Genomic DNA, 19,313 nt, shown 5'->3' with positions numbered 1-19,313 from the left:
GGAAATGCAGGCGTCACATGATCACACCACCGCTGCTGCGGTAACGGTGCTCGGAGGTGTGGCACCGCTCACCCAGGGATGCTCCACACGCTCGATAGGTGTCAACGAGGGCTACTGTTTTAATAATGTAACAATTGTGTTATAGTGACTTTTACCTTTTCTGCCACCTGTAGTGACAATACGCGCCGTTTATTGCAACCATTTAAATTGTACTTATTCTATGTCCAACTTTTCTTTTTCTTGCAAGAATATTCTGCTTCACACTTTTCATTTTAATAGTGGTGGAAGACATATTCAAACATTTTACTAAAAATACACATAATGGAGCGTGGCTAGTGTTATACTATTATGTAAACTGCATTTTATTGAAAAGGTAACTCTCACTCTCAAATAAATGAAGAGTCTTGAAAAGTACAATAATTCAGCGTAGTAAAAAATAAACATGGATTTTAACATCCAGACTTGCAAAGTGTCCAGGTTTTCCTTTGTGCACTGAGCAGATTCAATGAGAAAGGGCTCTTTAGTTAGTGATGATGATCCAGATACAGTTCCACCTTCCTCAGAAGTTAAGATGCTGCTGGCCTGAAGCAAAGAAACGGTTGATAATGCCATGCTTACATGTCAAGTCTCTGAAGCAAAATAAAGTGTTTTTTTTTTTATTCAATTGAATTTGTGCTGCAAAAAGGCCCTGAAATGATCCATATTCCATGTGTAAGTGTTGGGGTACTAAATCCATAACCCAAGCTAATGAGGCCTCAGTCGCCTGACAGCCAAATGAAGTGGGCATCTTTCCAAAGAAAAGGAACACTTGAAACAATTTGAGCCTTTACTTTTAATGTTCATCTTTCCACTTAAATGCACACTATTTTGTATCTAAGACCACCTGTGGTTACCACTTACCATCTGGTATCTTATAATAAAGCAATAAGACAAAATATTTCTTAGAAAACATGTTTTAATACTCAGAATCAAAGGAGAGAGATGTAAGAATAAAAGAAAATGAAATCCACATACAAGTCTTTGCTTTTGAATAGTTGTTGGCTGCAGTCATTGTTTCTCATTGCATGTTGATCGAATCCATGGGGCGTTTCATTAGTAGAGTCACCTCCAGCTCCCCCCGCTCACTGAAGAACTGAGCCTTTCCCTCCCGGCTGTGGATGGGATGTGGGAGATGAAGGCCCAGTTTGCTGAAGACATGGGAGAAGACCGGTTACAGAGACAGATGGAGCACAAGGGAGAGAGCGTGCAGGGAAATTGTTAAGAGCAGTGTGAATCAGCTATTAAAGCTCAGATCACGATGTCACCCCTGATTAAAAGGAAAATGTTGGAAAATGGGAGCTTTTGGTCTGAACGGCTGCTGCTCCATCTTGAGGGGATTAAAAATGAAAGAGAACATTTTCAAAGCATCCCTTACTATTTTGGCGTCCGCAGATCAAGGAACTGTTTTTTTACATCCAGGATCACGTCTGTTGCTTTAGTGTCTGGTAGCTTGATTTTGACCTAAGAGCAGGAAAAAGTCAGCATCTTTAATAATGTACACTTTGCATATACTTCAATCACCAATTTTATTCAAAGATGATACAGATTTTTCAGTTCTAATACAGGGTCAGAAACTAGCTAAGGCAGTAAAAGTACTGACATTTATTGTTGTAATATTATTTATTCAACACTGATTTGATTTTCGAAAGCTACATTAACTCTGCCGTATCGGTGCTGCTTAAAACAACTGATCTTAATATATATTATTAAAATAGCTTAATTGAGCTTGAAATGTTCTTGTTCTTGAAATGAATTCTCCAAAGCCAGCCCACACTTGACAATGAGGGAATCCTTCGTGTTTCTTTCTCTTTTTTTTTGTAATATCGAAAACTATAACAATACTGTGGCAGTGGATATATTACCAGCATAGCTTCGCAGCACATGGAGGATGGGTCCTTTCTGTTCAAGCCCAAGAACAGATCCTCTGTCCCCACACTCTGCTTTAGGATTATTTCATACCTGAAAACAAATGTGTAGGCAATTTAACTGAATCAATAGGGAACAACATTGAAGAGAAATGGTCAGCTGAGGTCAATGGAGAGTGGAAAATGTGATGAAGATGCTTCTCTTCAGGCAGAATTGTCCTCCCATTCACTTATGAGCCAATTACTGAAGTGTCAGGCCAGGGGTCCATTATCTCATAATCCACTCATGCGTTTTACTTCTAGAATTGGTTCATAGCAAAAGGATAGCCAAGGCAAGTCTTTGGGGTTTTAAGGCTCAAATAAACCCCATAATTGAGGATGAGGGAAGGTGTGATCTCAGTGAGTGAATGGGTGAAAAAAGTACTAAGAGTGAGGGGTCTGCTTTTCCCAGTGTGTCACCCCTGTATGCATCAGTGAAGCCCTGCAGACTTACTCAGGCTGTGGCCGCGGGTCAGCAAGGTCATCATACTGGGAGCCCTCTGCCACCTCTTCCTCGCTCCATATATCTTTGCTGTTCTCCTTCACGTGGGCCGTTGACACTAAATAAACAGCAACGCACACATGCAAAATTTGTTTGTACATTTCATTGAGTTAGTTTTAAGTATTATGTGCAAGAGAATTACAAAGTATTTACCTTCTTTATCTTTTTTGGGTGCAGGGCCAATGTGTCCAGGACCCAGCTGTGCACAAACAGCCACATTCTGTTGAGATGAACCAACGTTATTGTAGATTTAATCTTCGGTTTGATTAGTTTGATGGGAATTTGTTTTTGGCTTAACAAACATGTGAGACACATACATTAGTAATAAGTGGGCCAAATGGTGGTTTTGTTAAAATAATTAACAATGAATACATGTCTTAAATAAAAAAACAGCCGCAGTCACTAATATCGTAAAGTAATTTGGTTTAGTGAGATGAAAGATAGAATTAATATATAACGATTAAGAGAAACATTCAAATAAACACTAATGGCACCCAGTGATTTTATCTGCAGTCACTATAAGGCAGTTACAAAAAAACACCATTACAACCAAGCCAATATAGTAGCTGGTTAGATTTTCAGAAACACATTTATTTGTGTCTTCCACTAAATAATCTTCTTTTTGTATTTATTAAGTTGAGACATGTACACAATTCTGACAATCAAGAAGCTCCTGTATCAACAAAAAGGACATCCGAGTGTTGATCTCTGAGCACAATTCTATAGTTTTTACTGAAATTCTAAATCAACTAAGACTGACATCTTTAATACTATGGTAAATGTTAATACTACACACCCTAGAAAAATACAGTGTTTTTTCTTCTGGAAAAGTTGCCATTACGGCAAATTTATGAATATTGCAATACTTTCTTCAGTGGGCCAAGCACCATTGTGTTAGCTCCTTCGGCGGTGATGACTTATCAGACACTTATTTCAATGAAAATCTTCGAGATGGGCTTTTTTTCAGAACTTTGCGGCTGAGTGAACTAAATGAACAATCCAAATCTGGGCAGACTTGCGGCTCAGAGTGTACAATATCTTACTTTGTAGTCTTCGTCATCATCATCATCCTGTTGAGTAGATAACAAGCTAGACAGAGCCTGTAGGTGCTGAACAGATGATACTCCCAGACACTCCATTGAGAATGGCACAAACGTACTTCTACCCTTCTTTTTTAGTGATATGGATAAAAAGGAACTACAACTTCCTCGAAACTACAAGTAAGAATTGAGTAAACTCTCCAATAATTAAAACTAGCCTCGATAGACGGCCTATACAGAAGTTATTGCTATATTATTGAACCGTCACTGTTGACGCTTGCCGTTTCCCTGGAGACGACCAGGCTGCCATGAGAAACAGTGACGTCAGTGACGGAAAAGGAAACCTCGAAGAACGAAAACGAGAGAGGCAAATAAAGTCACAGCGACGTTATTAATAGGGAACTAATGTTGTGTAATAAGCGTATATGATTGAATAATCACAATGGACTACATTCACAAAGCAATCACTTGGAAATTAAACCTGTTCAAAGACTAACGGGCATTGTTTGTGGTTTCAAGCGTTTGTCAAAAGTCATCTGCAAGGCGGCGTGATTATCGCTTCGAGTAGGAGACGTCTGTCCCTTTTCAGACGCCGTAGTTCGTACAAGTTGAAGGTGACAGGCTTCGCAATGTCGGGAGTTGTGAGTTTGTTACCGACCACCGTGTTTGCTGCCGCCGGTGACGGGGAGACAGAGACGACCGCCCCTTTGCTCCGGGACGAGCTGTCTCTGTACACCGCTCCTCCTCGGCCTCAGGGTCGTTATGTGGAGCCTGAAGCGGGCCAGGTGGAGCAGAGTGTGGCCACCGTCAGGAAGTCCATAGAGCCGTACACGAGCTGGTGTCAGGACACCTACAGCAACATTCAACCCAAAGTTCAAAGCGCTGTCAAGTGCGGGAGCGACACCTACGCCTACTTGAAGGACCCGCCGAAGGATTTCTATCCCCGGGCAGGTGTAATCGGCTTCACCGGCGTCCTGGGACTGCTACTCGCCCGAGGCTCCAGGGTTAAGAAGCTCATCTACCCGGCGACCCTGATGACCGTGAGCGCCTCCCTCTACTACCCGGAGAAGGCGGCGGCCATCGCGAAGTCAACCGGGGACTCCATCTACGACCGCGCGGTGCAGAGCTACGCTGCCCTGGAGAAGATGGTCAGACCCCGAAATGAGGCTGAAAAAGGCACCGACTCGGAAACTAAACCCTGAGGATGCAAGTGTGGTTCTGCAGCAAGTCAGCAATAATAAATCAGCGGATTGACGTGCGCTATCTAGACATGTGACTTCTCATGCCCACTTTTTTGCACTAAGCTTCACATGCAACTCAGGCCTGGGCATGGGCCTGTCACAAGGGCTTTGCAACTTGACTGATGTACCTCTGCTTCTGATTTGAATGTATATTTATGTAGGGAAGTGATTTTTTAAAAATCAACCTTTTCTTGCAATAAAGTCTAAAGACATTTGTTGGTTTTAAGACTATTTTGATTATCAGTTGTCATTTTTTAAGCAAAAGTGTCCAAAATATATATTTTGTTTGGGACCATTTGTCAGACAAACCAAGCAATTTGAAGAAATTCCTTCAGCTTCTATGTAATTGTTACAAAGTCCTTTTTTAACCTTATCCTGATTTATAAAGCAAATGATTAGTTGAGAAAAGTATTGGCTAATTAATCAATAATTAATCAAATAAATTAAGTTTAAGGTGGAAGGAACCTCATGATTATAGGGCTGCAATATATTATACTCATTACATCTATAAAGAAGATGTTGCTGTAGAATGTCAAACATAAAACCTGGATGGAAGGAGTAAACAGCAGTACATGTGAGCTGTCTAATAAGCACATTTATTCAAAAAGCCAGATTACATTAGCAATACTGTCCCTCCCACAATGTTCATTAGTTATTTCTGAGAAACTAAATTGCATTATTGGTAATTACAATATTAGTAAAGACAATACCTGGATCCCAGGGGTGAACATGTTATGACTTGTTAACACCTTTATTCATCTCAGTCAAAAAAAAAAAAAAAGTGTACAAAAATTAAATATGAATCACTTCGATGAAATCCCTTCAGAGCAACACCAGCTTCTCATTCAGAGCAATCTGTGCTTGGGTGAGGTTCGACAGGTAGGTCACCATCAACAGATCCTGCAACAAATGAAGCAAAGCATTTACATTTTGTTGTAACAGCCTTGTCTATGGTGATATAAAACATGTCCATCAGTTAAACATGCTTATGCTCCTTAAACGTTAGAAGTTAAGGACTTTGAGGACAGTTAGACGGACCTGTCACTACAACCACTCGTGTTGTTAAGATGGCTGCGAATGCTGGGCAAGTACTACATAAAGATGCATGAGACGAGAGGAACCAAGAAAGTATACAATAGGAACAACAACAAAGCCTAATTTTATGCTTCCTGTAATCATTGTGAGTGTGCTAAAAACAAGCCTGAGTGTGCAAGAAAATTGAGAATTGAAAGCTGGAGAAGATGAACTAAAACCAATATGGTAAAAACATCCATCAGCATTGATGAGAAAATAAATATGCATACGATAAATTAATGTATATGCAGTTGTCCAGCAGATGAGGAGCACTTACATTGATGTTGGAATTGAGCATGTTCTCAAAGTCCTCAGCTGGGATGGTGGGCACCTTGTTCACCAGGTCCATCAGGAAACGGCCCACGCTGTTATCTGCGGCCACTTTGCCAGACTGAGACAGATCGAACAGCATTAGCTTTACAGTAACCATACACTTAATTACTTCATAGAGTATCTCGAGAGACAACACTGGAATATGACAAGGAAAACAAATAGCAGAAACAATGGATCATATTTCACGAGGCACATCATCATTCCAATTGCTCCAATACTCACAAGCACATCATCAATGTATGCAAGCATGGTGGCCAGCATGTCCTGTACCCTGGCGGCAGAGCCCCCCACCTGGGACAGATCGGAAGTTAGACCCTTGGTGCGACTTGGAAGTAGACGTGTCCTCTGCAGAAGGTCCACTGGAGCAAACACATGGGATTGTTACAAAGTGCAGCACTACAATTGAGAGCCAGGTACTGAGACACGGCTAGAAAAATTTAACTGGCTGGAAAAAATATATCAGAAAAATGTATCAAAAAGTGGATTTTCTATTGACATGAACACCATTCATTTTGTAGACACTGCATGTCTCCCCATGACAAACATTTCACAGATTTTTAGAGAGGAAGTATTCATTGTTTAGATGCTTACCGCCTATCCTCTCAGTGTCATAGTAGACGTACTTGACAGTCAGTGGGGTGAACATCACCCCAACTGTCTTTCCTGGAACACCCATCTGTGCACTGTGTAGGATACAAAAGCACATTAAAACACACTCTCAATTTGTCGTTGATCACACACAAAAATAATAATGATAAAACAGAGTCTATGACAGGATGATCAGCCAACCTGACATAGGCGCGGATGCTCATCTTGCCACTCTGCAGTGCTGTATCCATTGTCAGGTGAATGGGGTTGGTGGCCTCACGGCTGTAGTACTCATGAATGAGCACAGAGTGTTCTGTGATGTCAAAGCCTGTGGCATACCTGTGAGGACAAATGTCACTGTGGTGAGAAATGTTTCTCCCCCCCTCCAAATTCCATCCTTGAAATATCAAATTTCACCAACTGACGCACCATCCGATGATGACCTCGGTGGGTGACACCCTCTTGTGGAGCTCGTACATGTTCTTAGCGAACTCCATGTCCACAGCAACCTGTTGGCAAAGAGAATCAAGGCCACTTCTTTACTAAACATCTTCCCTCTTTTACAATGCATTAATGTGTTCATCATTTTAACATTGCAGCTGGTACAGGTGAAGATATAATTATTGTATAAATTATAGCTTAATACTTAATATAACACTAAAGTATAATATCTGATTCATATTTTCTTTGAAGAATCTGAAGTTGAATAGTAGCTTGTAAACATTAATATAGTTAAAGAAATGTAGTTAAGTAAAAACCTCTGAGTTGTAATGGAGTGGAGCACAAACGTGTTTACATGAACAAGTTATTTATAGATCTAGCCTTCATTTTGCTAGGGGTGTAACAGATTGAAGCTTTTAACTTTAAAATGTACATTATCTTCACTGCAGTTTACCACCTGCACCCCCTACAGGGACTAAGATCCACCCCAAAGTCTCTCAAAATCATGTGGTGAAACACTTTATCTTCTGCAGGTCAAGCTCATGTAAGATTTTCTATGCCATACCGATGGAGCACTTAATCACATCGATTAAAAAAAACTTTCATAAGTGTTTCGTGAGTATCGTTCTAATTAATATAGTCTTCTTTGTGTTTTCCCATCTACCTAATGCGTCCATGTCACTTTAATCCAAACTACGTAAATATAAGGACTGAGTAAAGGAGTTTAACAACATACCTCATCTTCAGACTCATTGTGGGGGACAGAGAAGCAGTTGGTCACCTCAATTGAGTGCTTGTCAATCGTACCTGAGAAGGCAACATGTTTAAAATGAGGCATTATTATTTAGCTAGCCGCATTTGCATTGTTAGCTATGTTAGCAAACTAGAGGGTACCCGAAAGGCTAAACTCATGACGAGCCATAAGCAACGGCTAACGCCAATAACAACGTTCAATACTAGCTACTAACATAAATGTCATAGCCGTAACGCCTAAGAAATTACGCAGAAAATATCAAAATAACTTGCCAGATAGCCACAGTTTCCATCTACGTGATCATTAGAGCGAACAGGAACCTTTTACAAGAGATGCTCTAAGCTAGCCGTTTTGGCTAACGCTGGCCCGGTGTAGCTAGGATATCTACTAGCGATCCGAACCAGGCCAGCGTGCGTTAGCCGGGGAGCTAACCAGCTAGCATTCGCCTGTTTTATCAGAAAGCGGTCCACCGCACAAATACACCGACTTTCTGCTTACCCAACAGGGTCCCGATCACACGGCTCGCTCCCTCATTTCTCCGCTCGTAAGAGTCGCAGATAGAAGCGAGAACGACGGGGTGAATTTTCACCACTGGCCCGTACACCGACATCTTGGAAAAGGAGGACTGCTCACCGGCTTCCGCGAACAACACACACCGCCGCCTAGAGGCCGGCGGTCGAATAGCGTTCAGAATATAACGCTAATTACAATCAAGTCGCTGATAGCATTGATGATACAATGTAATGCGACTGTATCAGGTATCAGCAGAGGTTATTAAAATAGGGAAACGATCTTTATAACAATACATAATAATGTATTGTAGGACAGACCAGCACACACAAATAGATCTGCATTCAAATGAAACCACAGGTATATAAAAAAAATCTCTAAACTATAACATACTCAGTGTGTCATGTTATTATATGCATGCGTCTTCCTCTGATGAGGGAGATGACTTTTGAAATGGGAAGCGTGTGAGGCAGCGGGGTTGATGGGGCTGGGCTGATGACAGCATCCTCCGCCGCTCACTGGCTCCACACCTGACTGACTCCATCAGACGCACGGATGATGGAGCTCTCTACGCTGCCGGATTATCCTGATGCCACCATTTCGCATGTACACTGCCCGACACATGTTCTACAAATGCCCTAATGTCTTTTTGACTTTATTACATTTTTTTTGTGTGCCGTTTGTTCTTCTCTTCATTTTTCATGCGTGATCATTCAGTGAACGGCGTGCTCGCCTTCCAATGATCGTGAATGCTGAGTGGTCGAATCGAGGTGGTCTTTGTTTTCCTGGAAACGCGATCAGGAGTGGACAGATGCTGCGTCGCTGGTAAACACCAGAAATGGGAGTCATCGAACCGATGCTGCCTGTCGCGGTTCGTTCTAGGAGCACATTTCCGTTTTCCTTATGATAAATCGCCTGCCCGCTCCAGGTCTTCCACATCTATAAGTTGCTACCCTGAGCAGGTAAGATGTTGCTCATTTCCTAACTGTCTGACATTAATCCTCAAGCTGAGCTGTTGGCTTCTATTGGCTGGCTAACAGACAGCCTCTAATAGAGGCTATTTCTGAGCTATCCATCAGGCGTAGTGCGTCATCTTGATTGTCACCATCAGTCTCATCTTGCGTGCACCCACCCCCCCTCAATTGTCTAAATGGACGCACATCATGCGGGGCTGAAGAGGACAAGGGAGTCCATTTTACTGTGCTAATATGAGACCCACCATGTCTCACTAGTGTCCACACACATACGGGTTTGCAGTTTCTTAGATGTATATGGGACTTATGTAAGAAATCCCAGCAGGCCTTCAGCATAAACCAACCACGTTAACGTACTAAGTGCACTTACACAACACGCATGGACCCCACACACACACACACACACACACACACACACACACACACACACACACACACACAGAAGGCACATGCAAGAGTGGTTCTGATATGTATATGCCACACTGCTCCGGTGATTTCAGAAAAGTGATTTATTCCCCCAAAGTTGTAAAATCCACCTCAAACATTGTCATGTTTTTTCTTCATTTTCCGCAGAAGCTATAGGCCTTAATTGTTAATGTAGAAAAGGCAAAAGGTATCTTGAGAGAAATTAAAGGGACAGAGGAGCTGAAAGTAGGTCCTATTTTTTCTCTTTCTTTAAAAAAAAAATCATTTGTCAGTGAATTAGTGTGACAGCAAAACAGCTAATTAAAGACGTGATTTCACTTGCTCATTGTGTTCTTCTCCTGTGTTCCAGGCTTCAGTCAAGCAAACAAATGGTCCAATCAATAGCCTGTGGACAGAGTCTGCCATAGGGAGGATATCAATAGCACGCTAGTACACCTGACACACACACGCAGGCCATGGCGCTGGAGAACTCGGTCCTCCCCTCCCGCCCGGACTCTCTCTCGCTCCCTGTGGAGGAGAAGGGGGAAGGGGGCGAAGTGGAGGTGGCCACGGAGGCCACCGCCTCTACCGGAGTCTTCAACCTATCGGAGGAGCTGGGCCACGTCGTCACCACGGAGACGGCGCCCTCACCTCTGCCCGTAGCCAAGGTCAACAGGTCGTTCCAGGCCAAGCTGGCTGAGCGGGAGGCCAAAGCCAACGAGCCCAGGAAGAAGACCCAGGGGACGGAGAAGGAGAGGGGCCGATTCGGTTGGGGTGAGTGACAGAAACGCTTGTAATGTGTCACGGCTGCTTTCTATTCCTTTCATTCAAGTGTGCAGAAAACTGAATGAAGGTTGCAGGCGAATCGTTATAAGGCTCTTTGAGAGATTGGGAGCGACTGGCAGACTCTGGAGTCCGATCAATGTTTCCTCACACACACACTTATTGTATTTTGTCTAAGCTTGTGTGCCTCCTCATCCTCCACGACTCTGTCGCAATATTTGCAAATCTCTCCTCTAATTTGGACCGCGCTGCATCGGTTCATCGATTTTGACAGTCTTGCACATCTTTTTTCATTAGCCTCGCCCAGCTCTGCTCTGTGTTTCTCTTCTCTTCGCTGTCCATCAACAAATCAACCCCGGAAACCTAAAAAATTGAAGATGAATGTTCATCGTTTTTGTGCGAGGATGCCTTCCAGAAGCACAAATTCAATTATTTTAACAATCCCGCTCAGACTTTTCTAAATACAAGGTGGCAGATGTCCAGTTCGGTGTCACTTTGTCAAAAAGCAGTCAAATCCTTTTTTTCTTTTGGCAAGTTAGATATTTATCTGTGAAAAGGCAGATAACTATTCCATTAAACCTCCAGATACTCTATGGGTTTGGGAGGATCAACGTGGATATCCATTGTTGTCATCAGAGCTAAAAAACAAAACAAAACAATAGGTTTGCATCCTGCCTGTGTCGTAATCTCAGCTGTAGTTGGGTTTAACCACAGTAAAAAGGCTCTCTATAAAGGAACGACATCATCAGCTCCCTTCACTGATGTACAGTAACTGAAGGCCAACACTGTAGCTTTTCTTCTCAGTGTTTGATGATGTTGTCCTGTCGTGCTTCATCTCCTCTCGTTGCCTGTCTCGTTTCATTTCTGTTATCCCTTCCAACCAGCCTGACTTTCCTCTGAGCCTCACCGCCTCTCCCCGAGTACTCTGTTTATCCTCCAATCTCTTCAACCTGCAGTCGGGTTGTATCTTCAAACAGCAAAACTTCTCAGAAATGTAGAAAGGCAGCCTTGCGTAAGCGTTTGAAGTATCTAAAGGGTTTTGAAAGGGTTTGTTGGAACGTAGGGTTATGAAAGCAACAACCTGTTAAGACTCGTCTTCAACCTTGTTCAAATCATAGAAAAGCACCAAAACTCCTGCTGCACGTGTTTTCCACAAGAGCAAGATCTCCCGTTTTAAAGCCGTGCACATTCCTACCTCCATCTTGGTAACTGCTTCTCCTCTCTCCCTGCCGTTTCCCGTCACCAGGCCGGAATCGCCGCAAGAGACAGCGCTACGTGGAGAAGAACGGCCGCTGCAACGTGCAGCATGGAAACATGCGGGAGACTTACCGCTACCTGACCGACATCTTCACCACGCTGGTGGACCTCAACTGGCGCTGCTCGCTCTTCGTCTTCGTCATGGCCTACGCTGTCACGTGGCTCTTCTTCGGGGCCATCTGGTACCTCATAGCCTACTGCAGGTAAGATTGTTGAGAGGAAGACGTTTATTTATTTAGAGCAAGCCTAAAAGGTCAAAATGGGAAAAGAATTTGATTGAATTTAAAATGCATTAACAGAAACGAGGCTTTCATTATATGTGTGATTTCTTCTTTCCTCTTCCTTTCTACTTAAAGAAATATCTTGATATTCAGGGGAAAGTTGGGAAGATTCATAACATACAAGATATGAGGCAGATTTTTGTTAGCCTTCAGACAGAGCAAGGCTAGCGGTTTGCCCCTGTTTCCAGTCTTTGTGCTAAGCTAAGCGTCTCCTGGCTGTAACTTCATACTCTTTTCACTAAACTCTCGGCAAGAAAACAATTTCCCAAAAATGTCCCTTCAGAAAATCATCATGTGGCAACGCTACCTTTCTAACTGCTCCAAGACGGAGGATGATCTTGTGAGAGTGACCAGCGTTGTGAGACATTTCTGCAACGGAGGCGTAAAAAAGGCCACCGTTTCAGCCCAGATAAAAAGCAGATGACAAAGCAGTATTAATATGACGGTGTATTTCATCATGATGTGTTACCTCCTCACTAGATGAGCCTGCTGGATCCCCGCTCCAATTAGCTAACGTATTCGTCTCGTAAAAACGTGACCTCTTCATATCAATTACAGGCCACCTTAAACTGTGCCAGAGAGCTGTCAGTGTTATTGCGATTCCTTGGTCACCAACACAGGTCAATAAAAGTAATATATTATATAAACTACTTAACACCACTTTCATTAATTAGCTGTCCCTCTCTGACTGGAGCTGTGTTAATCAGGGACATTAGCCCGCGTAGCGAGTAGTTCCAAAGAAAATCTGCAGACTCTAAGTGGCACAGGACTGTTAAACCAGCATAATGAGGATGCTGCATGTGATGATATATGATTAGAGTGAAGTATGTTTTTGCAGCATCAACAAAAAAGAAATGACAGCATGAATGTCAGGTTAATCATTATGGTTAATGTACGGATTACTTCCTATTCATTATGAGAATTAGCTGAAAGCTGATTGTAAATAAAAAGGGAGAGGAGTTGTCATACATAAACTTCTGCACCTCTGTTCTAAGAATATCAATCTTCTCTCTCTCTCTATTTTCACGTTTGACACCCACTTTGCCCCCCCCTCCCCTTTCTTTCCTCTCCGAGGGGTGATCTGGATCATCTGGAGGATAAGACGTGGACGCCGTGCGTCAACAATGTCAACGGCTTCATCTCGGCCTTCCTCTTCTCCATCGAGACGGAGACCACCATTGGCTACGGCCACCGCGTCATCACCGACCAGTGTCCGGTGGGCACCATGCTGCTGCTGCTGCAAGCTATACTGGGCTCAATGGTCAATGCCTTCATGGTGAGCAGCAGGGATCAAATCATATTCAGAAAGCAATCACAAAAAAAGAAAAAGGATCAGCTTTTGATTACTTTGAAGGTATTATATATTGTGATTGTTATTCAAAAGGATGATTATTAATATTAATCATTTGAGAAAAAATAAATATGAATATATTTACTTCCTGAATCTTACACAGTATTTTGATTTTGAGACTATTAGACAAATATCTCTTACAGAGGAAGTCCTAAATCAATTGTTTCAATATTTTTTAATGAAACCTAAAACTACTACTGTGAATAAATATTTTTTTTCTTGAGCCCAGAGAGAAGAGTATATGCTTCAATATTATGGAGATGAAATGACACTAATTTGGTGCAGATGGTACACTTCTTGAAAAGAGTATTTCCTTTGGAAGTGCTGATTGAGCTTGAATTTTCCCACCAAGTAAGCACTCTTTTGATGAGGATGAATCCACACACTGACGTCCGTGCAGCATCATGTTTATGCATGTTTGCGAGCTGGAGCCATGCCACAGTTCTGTTTTACTGAACAAGAGAACAAATCCTCCAAAACAAATCCTCTGCTTCTCCACTTATTGCAAATATTCCAGCTTTTTGCACCCGTTTTTTTCCCCACCTCTCCTCTCCCCTCCCTCCTCTCCCTCCAGGTCGGTTGTATGTTTGTGAAGATCTCGCAGCCCAACAAACGTGCAGAGACGCTCGTCTTCTCCAAACACGCAGTCATTTCTCTGAGAGACGATAAGCCCTGCCTGATGTTCAGGGTGGGCGACCTTCGGAGCTCCCACATCGTGGGGGCCAACATGAGGGCCAAGCTCATCAAATCCAAACAGACTCAGGAGGGTGAGACGACCAGATAACCTTCACCTTCACCTTCCCCTTGTGAAAGCATGCCTTAGCCGATTTTCTGTACAAATATATAGAACCCATATCGTGGAACAATGCTAATCAGCTCCCAGGTCAGTCCCTGTAAGTGTTTAAAAAACACCAGACCACCAGTCCAGCACATAACAGCAGGATGTGAGATGCATATGTGTGTGTTTGTGTGTGTGTATATATATTTAGACACACATACAAATATGAATATGGTGCTTTCATTAGTGGACCATGGCCTCATCATTGTGAGCTACTTTTTTTTTTTTTTTTTAATAATAATAATTTCATGCTTTGAAAATAACAAACTTTATCAAAATAATAATCGGTTATGTTTAGTTTGGCTGCTTAAATCAAAACTGAGGGAGTCCCCCGTGATAAGCCTTTTAGGCTCCCTTGTTATTCTGTTATTATTTATATTGTTATGTTAAATATTCGTTTTTACATTCTATTACATAAATTGAATCAAACAAGTAATGATAGTGTTGGTACATGTTTTACTCACTACCAGTACTAATGTGACCACTATATAACCTACAATTACTACTGTCACTATGACAACTACAGTACCTCCACATCAACCACCACAGGAGGAAAACGACATTCATGCTGTTATGACCCGATCAGGAGGATCTTGAGTTATTGATAAAGAAAGGCGCTCACCTCCTCTTTTCCTCTCCTCAAGGCGAGTTCATCCCTCTGGACCAGACAGACATCAGCGTGGGCTTTGAGACGGGCGATGATCGTCTCTTTCTTGTCTCTCCGCTGGTGATCTCCCACGAGATCGACCTGCATTCGCCCTTCTGGGACATGTCGCAGTCCCAGCTGGAGAAGGAGGACTTTGAGATCGTGGTCATCCTGGAGGGAATGGTGGAGGCAACCGGTGAGCAATGGATTTAACATTGTTTTAAATGCAAACACTAAACTCATCCATCTGTCCCTGGAAAACCACTTCACCTAACTTTTAGAGGCAGTTCACTCAATTTGCAGGTCATCTTAAAAATCTGGCAGATAAATAACAATCAATAATCAATCAAAATATAACTGCGCATAGGGTCCGATTATATGTTATGTTTGCATATGAAATGAAAATGTGGATGAGAGAGAAATGTGCTGTTAAAAACCACTGCAGTGAATGAACAAAAATAAATGCAGCTATACCGAGCCGATTATAATTACGTTTTTAAAATTTGTCAAGGTACAAGCAATATAAATAATGCCAGTAACAATATTTGATTATTTTGAGGGTTTTATATGATTTCTTGTAGACTTAAAATAATAATACATGCGTTATAAATGTAACAACCTAACAACATTGTTTTGTTTTGCAAATAATGCCTTGCAATTTCATTTGGCTGTAAAGTTCTAATGGCCACTATGTTGTAAATGCATGTTGGCTGCAACAACACGTATTGAGCATTAGGAAATTAATCTTGCAGATGCATACAACAGTCTGATATTACAGTAATACCATCACTGTTTTACAGAAAGCAAACCCTGTCCAAAGCTGTCCATTAGAATAAAGCAATAATGAAATGTATTGTTGGAGAGCTCTCCATCTCTGCTCAGTCTTTCAGGAAGCTTTTGGAGCCTGATGATGCTGTGATGGAGGGGGAATATGCATTTATATTTAGATATAAGTGTGTTATATGACAAGGAACAAAACTGGAGGGAGGTTATTGTGTTCTCATACTGTATGTTCCCATCACTTAACTGACTCAAGGAGCAGTCTTTTAACATATCTGTACTGGAAGAAGATTAAAAGGCGTGACAGAATGTATGAGAAAACAACCAACATCAGCTAACGCTTATCTGCCCTTGAGCAAGGCACGTAACTCCCCATTAAGCACCCCTTTGCTCTGGTTTCAAACACCTGCCAGCCTCGAGAGGTTTTTCTACCAAAAGTATCAAACCAAACCTTGAATCCAAGGTCTTGATATACTGTATATTGATTTGCAGCAGCTACACGTTATATCTGCTCATAGAGGTTACATATTCAGTGATATTGTGATATAATTCAGTGATATTTGTGGTTGTATTTCATGTCGCATGCCAGAAACCAAAACCCAAACAGTTAGGAACAGAGTCTGGAACAAACAGCCATGGAAGGATCTAGATAGTCTCTTTTTCTTTATCCTCTTCTCATAATGTCGCTGGCAGGAATTCAGTGCATCAGAGCTATTCATGGTGCGTCTTCCATAAAGGTAAAGGTGGCCTCTCTGCCTACTCCAAATATTGATTCCCTTAGTCAGAGTGCTGTGGAGAGTTACAAAGAACTTGACTGCAGAGAGTATTCATACCAGGACAAATTGTTTGTGACTAAATGAATTATCCCCGTGAGGTTTAAGTGCGTTGCTTTGACTTTCTGGTGAGATTTATTTCTTCTCATGTAGCACAAGGTCCTGAACACATGCGTTACTCATCAGTAATCTTGTGTCTGTGTGTGCAGGGATGACGTGCCAGGCGAGGAGCTCCTATCTAGCCGAGGAGGTGATGTGGGGTCACAGGTTCAGCCCGATGATGTCGCTAGCAGAGGGCTTCTTTGACATTGACTACGGCGCCTTTCATCACACGTTTGAGGTAACGTCTTTGGAAGCTGGGGACAAACGTCATGCTAGGAGTGCTTGGTTATGTAAAGCAGCTCAGGACTTTTTTTGCAATCAGATTTGTTCATCTTTTTAAGTCTGTCGATGAGACGGTGTAGTCACATAAATGTCAAAAATGTCTTTACTGCCGTTAAACAACTTATTGGAAAAACATACCAGTTTTTCTACAAGGGTTTGAGTTATCCCTATTCCTGTCTCCACCTACATGTAAAACCAATAGCTGAATTATCACGCTTGTACTCCCGGGGATGTTGAAAGGCATGCTGGGAAATGCAGGAACTGGAACTGAAGTGTTTATTCCAGGTTTATTTTGGTAGGAACAAGTACATAGCATGGACCAGTGCCACTCACACACCACAGCTTTCATAACCTATGCCTATCCTTTTACACAAATGCACACAACTCAACACAGAGCACAAACAGTAATGCAATAACAGAATCCACCAGCGGGTGCAGTTACTTCCTGGAGTCTACGCTGTTTGCATTGTAACCTCTTAGTGATGACAACACTCCAGGGGCTCTATTAAGTGATCGACAGTATAGTGCGTGGCCTAAAGTGCATTTATGGCGCGTCCAACACTTTTCCTTGTTAAACAGAGCATAATCTGGGAACAAAGTAACTGAATAATGTACCTTTTAATCAGCAGGAAAATACATTGCCGACAATGTGCCAGACCACTCCTCATTTTAAGACCAACAATCCTGGAACTTATTGAATGAAAATCTAACCGTATGAATGGGGCTTCTTCTTACTTCAACACTAATATCTTCATCAAGTGGACATGTGAAATGAGAGTTTACTGATTTGACCAACTCTTATTTCCCCTACCCCAAAGGTGGACACCCCCTCCTGCTCAGCACGAGAGCTCTCATTGGCTGCAGCCCGACTCGACGCTCACCTCTACTGGTCTATCTCCAGCAGGCTGGATGAAGAGCCCACCCTGACCAACCAGGCGGCCAAGCAGCCGGACAGCAGCTCGTCCAACAGTAAAGGAGGAGAGCCCACCTTTATCGTTGGAGAGATGACGGACATCCAGGAGCAAACGGGACTGGGCGAGCTGAACGGCAGCGTCGCCACCGACCAGTCCGAATCAGAGGCCTAGAACAGACAGTTTACAAAGACCACCTCACCACTATTCGTGTTTGCAAATCTTTCCTTTTAAGGCAAATGAGTAGTTTCATTAGGCCCACTACAGTATATGCCATATCTTATGTTACCATATGAAAGAGTGTATTTCTTGATATTTTTTTTTTGTCTTTTAGTTCTACGTTGATCTTTGTTACAAGTGTACTGTATGTGTGCTTTCTTTTTTTTATTATTATTTTTTGATCTGTTGTGTTAGCTCCAATCACCCTTGCCTATATCTACATTAAAATGACAATACTATGCTTTAGGTGGGTTCGACCATAGTATATCCTGTGGACCACGGCAGAATGTTGCAAAAAGATAACAAGGTGATTGTTTGTGCAGACTCACGTGGATCGTTCACATTTAAAATAGATACAGTGCATAGACGCTTTATTTTCACCTGCGCATGAATATCACTAGATGATATTGAAGTAGAGATTGAAAATTGTAGTAACCTCACATTTTAGGTGCAAATATTGTTATGAGGTTTATTGTACATCAATCAGGTGTAAACAGGGTGGGAAGGTGACACCGTCCCACAGCCGCTGGATGGTATTTCCGTATACTCAAAACTTCATTTGGCCGCAAATAATCATGTGGTGCTAGAAAAATGTTTCAAATATCTATTTAGCTGACAAAAGATTATGAAAGTAGCCAGTGGACATTAAATCTGCTTTCCTGCCCTGGGTGTAAACAATGTATTATCCTCTGTAGGCACAGAGTATGTTTGTTTGTTAAAGAGTAACTTAAGAGGATAGTTAAGAGTTTATGAAATGGGGTACTATGAGGTACCATCAGGTTTTCATATCCAGTGTATGACCTAGAGTAAATGGCTGTAAGCACACCCCCACTTTGGAGAAACAGTCAGGAGTAACCAGGGCAAAGCAATGCACTGCTGTGGATGGGGGTAGCAGGGTACCTTTAAAAATATCAGTTTAAATGTATGCTATATTTATAATGTACGCTATATTTATAATAACACTTAACCTTTATTGTGGGGAACTGATGCCATTATTTATGCTCTATTTACACTCACAGGACTCCTTTGACAAAAACAGTAACTGTTCCTCGCTGAACGATACAGTTTCTGGTTTACCTCTGCCTTGGTTAGAGAGTTTGTCATTGTGTTACTTTGGAATTTTAAAGGGTTAGTTTGGATTCACCAAAGTCACACAACAACACAAAGTAACCGACCGAGGCACCGGGAGAACAGCAACTTGAGTCTTTGAAGAGAGCATAGATAGTGGCTAAAGTTCCCCATCAGAAAGGGTAAAGCCGTGAAAACATATTCTAAATATAGTATA

At 42.1% G+C, this 19,313-nt stretch overlaps 4 protein-coding genes across 4 annotated transcripts; 2 read left to right on the top strand and 2 right to left on the bottom strand.

Annotated features, from left to right (window-relative positions):
* Nucleotides 1-879: 879 nt before the first annotated feature.
* dnaaf6 (dynein axonemal assembly factor 6) lies at nt 880-3,763 on the bottom strand. Its single transcript, XM_084008083.1, has 6 exons — nt 3,489-3,763; nt 2,599-2,665; nt 2,398-2,503; nt 1,902-1,998; nt 1,415-1,500; nt 880-1,187 (listed from the first exon to the last, which is right to left on the bottom strand). Exons 1-6 carry the CDS (start codon nt 3,582-3,584, stop codon nt 1,058-1,060), a joined length of 582 nt encoding a protein of 193 aa, XP_083864209.1. The 5' UTR covers nt 3,585-3,763; the 3' UTR covers nt 880-1,057.
* A 211-nt stretch (nt 3,764-3,974) lies between these two features.
* Nucleotides 3,975-4,957, top strand: LOC311012581 (MICOS complex subunit MIC26-like). The gene has a single exon (XM_084008084.1). It carries the CDS (start codon nt 4,115-4,117, stop codon nt 4,685-4,687), a length of 573 nt encoding a protein of 190 aa, XP_083864210.1. The 5' UTR covers nt 3,975-4,114; the 3' UTR covers nt 4,688-4,957.
* A 497-nt stretch (nt 4,958-5,454) lies between these two features.
* Nucleotides 5,455-8,557, bottom strand: eif3f (eukaryotic translation initiation factor 3, subunit F). Its single transcript, XM_084008081.1, has 8 exons — nt 8,415-8,557; nt 7,899-7,969; nt 7,151-7,230; nt 6,923-7,060; nt 6,725-6,816; nt 6,356-6,492; nt 6,078-6,191; nt 5,455-5,626 (listed from the first exon to the last, which is right to left on the bottom strand). The coding sequence occupies exons 1-8, from the start codon at nt 8,524-8,526 to the stop codon at nt 5,549-5,551; spliced, it is 822 nt and encodes a 273-aa protein (XP_083864207.1). The 5' UTR covers nt 8,527-8,557; the 3' UTR covers nt 5,455-5,548.
* A 363-nt stretch (nt 8,558-8,920) lies between these two features.
* On the top strand, nt 8,921-19,047 carry kcnj9 (potassium inwardly rectifying channel subfamily J member 9). Its single transcript, XM_084008061.1, has 8 exons — nt 8,921-9,388; nt 10,176-10,579; nt 11,835-12,048; nt 13,201-13,402; nt 14,052-14,244; nt 14,960-15,157; nt 16,724-16,854; nt 17,717-19,047. Exons 2-8 carry the CDS (start codon nt 10,282-10,284, stop codon nt 17,981-17,983), a joined length of 1,503 nt encoding a protein of 500 aa, XP_083864187.1. The 5' UTR covers nt 8,921-9,388; nt 10,176-10,281; the 3' UTR covers nt 17,984-19,047.
* The last annotated feature ends 266 nt before the right edge of the window (nt 19,048-19,313 follow it).

The sequence above is a fragment of the Eutrigla gurnardus genome (genome assembly GCF_963514095.1).
Source record: "Eutrigla gurnardus genome assembly, chromosome: 4".
In the NCBI taxonomy this organism is placed as follows: domain Eukaryota; kingdom Metazoa; phylum Chordata; class Actinopteri; order Perciformes; family Triglidae; genus Eutrigla; species Eutrigla gurnardus.
The sequence above is the reverse complement of the archived record's forward strand: the minus strand, read 5'-3'. Positions and strand labels throughout refer to the sequence as shown.

Bases quoted from the DNA above. Each gene is read 5' to 3' on its own strand.
- eif3f (XM_084008081.1), bottom strand. From the start codon at position 8,526: ATGTCGGTGTACGGGCCAGTGGTGAAAATTCACCCCGTCGTTCTCGCT. The intron at 7,970-8,414 runs GTAAGCAGAAAG...TTGCCTTCTCAG, and splicing joins TGTGATCGGGACCCTGTTGG to GTACGATTGACAAGCACTCA. The intron at 6,493-6,724 runs GTAAGCATCTAA...TGTTTGCTCCAG, and splicing joins TGACACTGAGAGGATAGGCG to TGGACCTTCTGCAGAGGACA.
- kcnj9 (XM_084008061.1), top strand. From the start codon at position 10,282: ATGGCGCTGGAGAACTCGGTCCTCCCCTCCCGCCCGGACTCTCTCTCG. The intron at 10,580-11,834 runs GTGAGTGACAGA...TCCCGTCACCAG, and splicing joins GAGGGGCCGATTCGGTTGGG to GCCGGAATCGCCGCAAGAGA. The intron at 16,855-17,716 runs GTAACGTCTTTG...CCTACCCCAAAG, and splicing joins CCTTTCATCACACGTTTGAG to GTGGACACCCCCTCCTGCTC.
- dnaaf6 (XM_084008083.1), bottom strand. From the start codon at position 3,584: ATGGAGTGTCTGGGAGTATCATCTGTTCAGCACCTACAGGCTCTGTCT. The intron at 1,999-2,397 runs GTAAGTCTGCAG...ATTTGTTTTCAG, and splicing joins GACCCGCGGCCACAGCCTGA to GTATGAAATAATCCTAAAGC. The intron at 1,188-1,414 runs GTAAGGGATGCT...CCATGTCTTCAG, and splicing joins GATCTGCGGACGCCAAAATA to CAAACTGGGCCTTCATCTCC.
- LOC311012581 (XM_084008084.1), top strand. From the start codon at position 4,115: ATGTCGGGAGTTGTGAGTTTGTTACCGACCACCGTGTTTGCTGCCGCC.